The following is an 8,248-nucleotide window of genomic DNA, read 5'->3' on the forward strand; positions in this document are numbered from 1 at the left end:
GGCATTTATTTTGATAGGCGTGACACAGATTAAAATCACAATGGATGCAACGACTAACCTTGCTTCATCTCCTCCATAGAAGTGAGAGAAACATAATGCCATGTTTCTCAATTCTTCCTTTGTTACGAATAGCAGAAATAAAACAAAGATATGCACAAGAAATGACATGGACCAAAATATAAAAATGGAAAGTAAAGATTGCCATAGTGTCTAATATTTATTACATATGGCTTTAATCACATAAGAGTGTAAGTATTCAGGAAAGGGATCAGAAGCCACAGTGAGATGATCAGTGGCAGATGCCAGTCAGTATCCAATGGGTTCAACAGGTCAGAATTTCGACACAGAACATAGATATGTGAAAGACTACTACAATTTCAAAAAAAATTAAGTTTTGAACCCATAATTTTGGAAAAAACAAAGGTCAGCATTAAGAACCTTAAAGGTTGCACCTATCTTTGATCTGCCTGCGGATGACGGGTTACCAGTAATAAAGCGAAACAAGAAATAGAATTCTGTGATGTTTCTAAGAAGAGGAGTAAATGCACGAATATGCAACCCCCCCCCCCCCCCGGCCAAGATGAGAAAAACACAGATGAAGTACTGAATATCCAGATAACCACATCCCCCTTCAGAACCCTTGTGTAACAAATAGGCCATGCTCTCCAGCCGAAATTAAAAAGCAGAACCATTACCGGAGAGATACCAAGAATCACAAGCTGACATGGAAATGAAGCCCGACTTTGAAGCAAAGCGACAATCGTCTTGGTCTCAAATGTGGAAACCACGACGACGAACAAGATCCTTCTCCATGGAGGAGGAACATCAAAATCAGAACAAAATAAATGGACCTCAGTTGCTGAACTCAAGAGTAACTAATAACTTGTCATCTAAGAGGAAACTAACTCGTCCTCAGGAAATCCTTGCAGAACATAAGAGCAATTAGTGGTGTAATTACTGGCAGAAGGATTGTCGCTGTCCAAAATGCTTTCTCAAATTAATTATGTTTAACTGGACCAACTAGCAAAGAGACCCAATCATGTACCCAAAAAAGGTCATTTGAACACAGGCAGCCTGTCAAAAGGTTAACATCATTAATACTGTAAAGCTGCAAAGTAGGAACTGACTAAATGGAGGAATAATGCAATAGATTACCCGTTTTAACTCCAATTAACTGTTAAGAGATTCTAAGAGAACAGAACAGGAAAACCACTGCTAATTCACCCTCGCTTCCCAATTTGACATAAACAAGCTGGTGAGCCTCAGAATTTTATCACCAGTACAAAATTCTGGCAATTCATCAGACCCATCTATATCACCACAATTAGAGGTGCAATTGTGAACACAAGAAACCATTGATTCCAGCAGCAAACATCAGTATTCTACTTTCCAAGCGAACAAAGCAAATAACCAGCAGCCATAGTAGCATTCAAAAGTGTGAGACCATATTCAAATTCGTAAATTAAGCACGCATAAGATCCCAATCAAACCACACTATTGAGCATTTTACGGACATAGAACAGTAGATTAAAGTGCCATGTTTCATGAGTTCAAAAGATTGATCCACTTCTGCTAACAGGCCAAGGAAACAAGATGCCATCGGACATACTTCAAAGTTCAAACCCTTAGTATCCAGCTTGGTTGGCGCCTAACTCTTTAGCTGCAACAGACAGGTTAAAATTTCAGTTACTACAATGAAATGATTCCACAAATATCAGACAGCAAAAATTAGAAGTCCAAAATAACTATTGCACCTTAAAGCATTAACGACGATCGTACGGACCAGAACGATCACGATTATATCGTTCTCCCCCATGTCCACCACCATCCCTGCTGCTGCGGCTTCCAAAACGATCTCCATTTCTATCAGGTCCATAATGGCCACTTGATCTACCACCACCACCTCCGCCGCCATACCTATCATCTCTGCCGCCATACCGACCACCTCGACCTCCTTCACTTGGGCATTCTCTGGCAAAGTGTCCTGGCTTGCCACACTTAAAGCACTCTCCACCACCAGATCCACGTCCACCTCCATATTCACGATTACTGCGACCGTGATCACGACCTCGATCTCGGTCACGGGGCCGATCACTATCATATTCTCTACCTGAACCTTGTTGGGGCTGGGCTTTGTCCACAGTAATAGCACGGCCATCCAAATCCATCCCATTCATTTCTTCAATGGCTTCTTCCATTGCTTTCTTTTCATCAAATGTAACAAAACCAAATCCTTTAGATCGGCCTGAGAACTTGTCAACTACAATCTAAACCAAACGGAAAGAGTTTAAATGATAGAGGCGTAGACATGTTTAAAATCTATATCCAGATAAAGTATGAGAAAGAAGGAAACAAAATAAGGAAAAAGGAAAGAGACAGAGAAGTAGTCACGCAAGTGTTGCCACAGACTTAATGATACAAAGAAGCCAAAATGTATTCTGCAACATTGGTAAGTAAAGTGCTCACAACATGACTGTATCACATTGCTGTTTATTCTCGCACTGATGGATGTTTGTGGCGGTGGAGGTTTCATGCATTGGCTGAAATTGCATAATCCAAAATAAATTGAATAATTTCTTCACTGAAAAGGCTCTGGAGTTTTGGTTATGGCTATGATGAATAAATCCTACAGGCATTGGAGTTTTGGTTCTGGCTAAGATGACTGATCCTACAGGTTTGTAATATTTTGGTCCATTATTAGTCTACAAAGGAAACTGATGCTTTTCCTGAACCCCCAGACTGTATGCGGGATACACAGGTTTTATCACAAAGAATACAGGTACTCACGTACCAATAGACTATCAAGCTCTTGTAGCTGCTCACATTTACCCCTTTTTCTGTTGAGATAAGTAGTTACATTTATTTTTGCAGTTGAACATTTATTTTCCTGCTCAATTGCCTCTTAGTGATCTTAAAAATCTTCTGCTACTCCACAGGAGAAAACACATTTTCTTTGATTTTCCCTTAAGCATGAGAAGGGAGTACAGCACTACACTGAGATAAGCTCTGTAAAAGATATAATTTGCACCTCAAAAGTACAAGTTGGGTATGCATAGGAGGTGGGGGAGGGTGAAAGAAGCCAAACAAATAGAAGAATAGTAAGACAGTATTTTAAAGAATGACTCATCCTTACCTTTGCATCAAGAAGATTTCCAAACTTCCTAAATGCGTCTTTTAGTCCTCGATCAGATGTTGACCATGATAAGTTTCCAATGAAACAGCGGTACTCAGCATCCTCCCCCATTTATCACACAACTTTTTGCAACTGAAAAGGAAAGACAAAGAGAGAGAGGTGGACAGGGAAGGGGGTGAGAAAATTCAAGAATGATCCAGAGGTGGAACACAGCAAAACAAAATTTCAAAATGTTGTTACAGCAGGTCTTGTTTATATGAGTTTTACTATGAGACCCATTGTCTCATAGTATGACATTTAAGCTTAAACGGACCAATCAAAAAGTGCTCTCAATATCATCAGCGGTATGGTTTCCTAATTATTGATCTATTGGACAAATTTTGAAAATGTAGAGACAAAAAGACATTCTTATGCTTTGGTCTAGTTAAAAAGAAGAAGAATTAACCTAAATAGCCGCCCACCCAACCGCTTATGTATAATATATGTATAATCCATGTATGATATGTGTATAACCATATATAATCAGTGAATAATCTATATATATCAGCTAGAAAAAAAAAAGCAACCAGTGAATTTGGCCGGCTAATTGTGTAAATATCCCTAAAAAGAATATCATGTCTCCGCTTATCAAATATATGTGTGCCTGGACATAGATATCATGTTATTGTATTCCTTTAAGTAGCTCGTCAATGGTTTCGTTAAGAAGTTCTGAGTTTTGCACAAAGTAGCTTCTAGAAATCTAAATTTGAGCAATTGAGTTCAGAATGATATGCTTGAGAGTTGAAAATTACCATGAGCAAATAAAAAAAGGGATGAAAGTAGGTGCCAAGCCCAAACATGGGCAAATGTCCCAAATAGAAAGTTCAAAATAACTTTCTTTATAGAATGGTACATTAAGTTCAAAATAACCATATTCTGACATAAAATGAACTCAAAAGCATGCAGACAGCCGACATGTCGGCCCTAATCTCCCTAAAGAGAAGAATCATAAAACACCAGCCTAGCATGTTAAGATATTTCCCCTTGAAATTCTTGACATATAGTTCATCAAATAAAATAGTATCCTGCCGCAGAACCTGCTACAAATTTAAGCATCTAGGAGAACAAGAGATTTGCATTATTCTTTTAACATAAAAAAAGGGTTGACCCAGTAATGCCTGCACCTAACTATCACCACAATAAATTATCAATATTAACGTAAATTATTCAAAATCAGAATGAGAGGAGAGAAATGCTTGTTTCTTCAATGAAATGGTTAAAAGGGTTGAGGACTGGCCAGCCCAAAAATACTTATCCATTTGCTTCTTCTTCTTTTTTGGGGTGAGGAAAAAAGTCTAAGATTCAAATCCCAGCAGAGGCAAGAAAATACTACTATGTGATTTCTTCTCATCTGCCTAAGTACTAGAGTACTTGTGCTGATGGAAGATAGCAGGGTCCCGGTGGAGTAGTTGAGGTGCACAAACTTTGCCCGGATACCACCATAATTAACAAAGAAAATGCAAGTAATGTAGCCTGAGTTGAAACCAATCTTTTGGGTGGATTGAATCTGGGTGAAACCAACATTAGTCTTCTAATTAACACCACGCACCCAAACTATCCAAGATTGGGACAGCTTTACACATTAATGGGTCAAAATTGACACCAACAATCGATATGGAACTGCGGAATATGGATGCCTTTTTTTTCACTTTGTCACATTTATTAGTAATTAACAAAAAATGCATCTATCTTTTAGTCCCACAAATTTAACAGACAACACATGCCAAAACATTTTTCACAAAAAAACAAAACGTTCTGAAATTAAAGAATCAAACGTCGTACATCAATTCTACACTTTCCTAATACGAAAATCGTGAATTGCCCTAATTAGCGACAAAAACCAAAGTAGATCCGTAGAAAAGTGCCGGCAAAACAAGAATTAAGATACAACTGTTGCTGAAAATTAAAGATTTAGCAATTGATCGATACCTTCAAGAGTGAAGAGCCGCAAAAGAGAGAGAGAGAAGCTTAAGGTAGCGTTTTTGTAGAGTCTGAAATCTGAATGGGAATATTAGGGTATTATAGAAGAAGATATATTTTCTTGGCGGGTGTCCTGCACTATAGTTGATGACTTGATGCAATCATCCTTCTTGACCCGTAATGACCGGTTCCAAGCGGTGAAGATATAAGGGCTCATTTGGATGATGGTGGTTTGAAATAATTAGTAGTAATACAGTTTTGAGTAATTTTCATAAATCACTATTGTTTAGTGATTATTAATTTTCTTTAACTATCATATACATAATAACTTCATATAACTACCATATACATAATAACTTCGTATAACTACCATATACATAATTACTTCCTATAGCTACTATTTAGTTGTTACGCGACTGTCATGAATACAATAGCGGAATTCGCCTAAAAAAATAGAAAAATCCAGTTGTGCGACTGTATTTGTGCTATTGTATTCGTAAAGGCGAAATTCGCCTAAAGAATAGGGAAGTCCAACTGCTTAATAACGGGAAGAGGATAAATTAGCGTGTATCACTCCTAATTTAACTCAACAAAATCAATTCTACATAAATTTTGCTGTTACTGTGCTGTATTTTATGTTTTCGCGCGACTGTATTTATAAAACAGTGAGGTAATCCGCCTAAAAAAAATAGGGAACAACTGTTTAATTATGTATTTCATGTATTCGCGCGACTGTATTTATAAATACTATGAGATAATCTGTCTATATATATTGTATTCAATTCACCGTATTCAATTCGATTGTATTCAAATAACAAAAAATCACAAAACACAGTGATATTCGGTTGTATTCAAAAAATACAGACCTTTGGAATACATAAATACAAGTGAAAAAATAATGTATTTATGCAAAAATACAATGTATTTGAGTGAATTGTACAGAATATAATATATTTGTATCATTGTATGTGACTAAATGGCAAAGAAGAGAAGAAAGTTCGCCGAAGATGGCGGTTTCTGGCCAAGCAAAATATTGTATACATTGTATTAAAACTAAAAATGGAGACGAACAATAACCCGACCCTCAAATCTTCTTCGGCGTAGCCATGGCCAGATCTGTTCGCCTAAGAGGATGAGCCAATAGTGGATGATGACGCTGACGGTTCTGACGCCGACGAAAATTCTGACGACGACCACGATGATGATGCCGATGATTCTACTGATCTGAGGGAGAAGAGAGAGGATTGAGAATCTTGCTAATATATATATATATATAGAGAGAGAGAGAGAAGGAAGATAGAGAGAGAAAGAACATAATTGGTGTATTTCATGCCGCAATAATAGGTATAAATAAATACATATTTTGCTATAAAATAGAAAAGGTAGCTATAAGTAATAATATTTTAAAATTATTTTGGTTTATAATAAATAGGGTGTAATAATTTACTATACGTGGTAAAATTTCCATAAAAACTAGTCTTAAAGTATGTATCCACCTCCGTGAAAATACATCCTTAAAAAATTATATAAATATTACTAAATAATATGTTTGAATATAAAATAAAAGTCAAAAAAAATACAAGTTTCTGAAATGACGAATATTGAGCTCATATAAGCTAGCTCAATGAAGGAAAAAATATTGTCCAACATAAGTCATCAGTTAATTTATTGCAACACCAGAGAACTACGTGAGAATATCTTATGAAAATTATTATTATTTTAGTTATTTAATTTTAAAAATAAATAAGTAATACAAAAATACTTTCACCACAATTTAAATATTTATCAAATAACGTAACTTCAAAGGGAACGAAGAGGTTGCCCTATAGCTCCTAAAAATGTCGGCATGTGACATGAAGTCTAAAATAACTAATGTTAATTTAATATTTTATAACAAATAATTTAGTTTATAAAAATTGTAGAGACCTATCATTTAATAGAAATGAATGCAAAAAAATAAATAATGACAACTCATGTAGAATATATTTTATTTTCTATTATTTCATCATTATTGCTTCAAGTTTGTATTTTTACTTTTGACTTTTAATGTTATACTATAATCAATTTTGCTATTTTTTTTTATTTCTTCCACCAATATTTTTTTTAAAAAAAACAAATTTATGTACCGTAGCTTTGTATACTTGAAATTAATTTTACTTGATGATCAGTTTAGAAAAAACAATATTAAACTAGATTCTTTTGCTAATATGTTAATTCAAAGAATTAATCATTTGATCTTAATATTATAGAAAATATTTTTTTTGTTGATTCAAATTCTTAATATTAGGCTATTAGATCATTCCAAGTTCTAAAATATTTAACTATAAAATAATTTTCAAACAAAATATTATTTTTAACGAGTAAAAATATCAATGTAACAAAAATATTATTACTATCTCAGTTGGGCACATACCCAGAAACACATATGACCATCTGGGTCAAATGGGATCCACCACTTAGGGGCCAATACAAGCTCAACATCGATGGACTGCACTGTGATGACCCAAAAGGTCATCTTTAAATTTAATAATTAATTATATGTTCTAAGACCTCAAAAAGCACTATTTATCATTCCTCAACTTGCGTGCGCAGTCCGTATAATTTTCTGGAAAGTTTTTATTTGAAAAATAGATTAAAATGTGAATTAGAGCCTTAAAATTCAACTGAGTTGACTTTGATCAATATTTTTAGCAAAAGAACCCGGATCCGTATTTTGACCATTCCGATAGGTCCGTATCAGAATTTGAAATGCCCGAAATTTAATTTGGAGGTCTCTAGCTCAGGTTATGGCCATTTAACGGAAACTAGAAATTTAAAGGCTAAAGATTTCCAAAGTTTGACTACAGATTTAACTTTTTGATATCGGGGTCGGAATCCGATTTCAGAAATTAGAATAGATCCGTTATGTCATTTATGACTTGTGTACAAAATTTGAGGTCATTCGGACTTGATTTGATAGGTTTCGGCATCGAATGTAGAAGTTGAAATTTCTTAAGTTCCTTAAGCTTGAATTGGAGTATGATTCATGGTTTTAGCGTTGTTTGATGTGATTTGAGGTCTCGACTAAGTTCGTATGATATTTTAGAACTTGTTGGTGCATTTGGTTGAGGTTCTGAGGGCCTTGGGTGGATTCCAGATGGTTAACGCATCAAAATT

The 8,248-nt window shown here is 35.3% G+C and overlaps 1 protein-coding gene across 2 annotated transcripts; it reads right to left on the bottom strand.

The window, feature by feature from the left end:
• Window positions 1–1,290: 1,290 nt before the first annotated feature.
• On the bottom strand, window positions 1,291–5,269 carry LOC107822586 (glycine-rich RNA-binding protein RZ1A). 2 transcript variants are annotated; one of them, XM_016649137.2, is made up of 4 exons: window positions 5,102–5,269; window positions 3,134–3,265; window positions 1,755–2,267; window positions 1,291–1,660 (listed from the first exon to the last, which is right to left on the bottom strand). In XM_016649137.2, exons 2-3 carry the CDS (start codon window positions 3,242–3,244, stop codon window positions 1,764–1,766), a joined length of 615 nt encoding a protein of 204 aa, XP_016504623.1. In that variant the 5' UTR covers window positions 3,245–3,265; window positions 5,102–5,269; the 3' UTR covers window positions 1,291–1,660; window positions 1,755–1,763. The 2 variants fall into 2 exon arrangements, with proteins under 2 accessions (XP_016504623.1, XP_016504624.1); XM_016649138.2 differs by having other exon boundaries at window positions 1,755–2,204; window positions 5,102–5,241.
• Window positions 5,270–8,248: the final 2,979 nt, after the last annotated feature.

Source organism: Nicotiana tabacum, chromosome 2 (assembly GCF_000715075.1).
Source record: "Nicotiana tabacum cultivar K326 chromosome 2, ASM71507v2, whole genome shotgun sequence".
Taxonomy (NCBI): Eukaryota; Viridiplantae; Streptophyta; class Magnoliopsida; order Solanales; family Solanaceae; genus Nicotiana; species Nicotiana tabacum.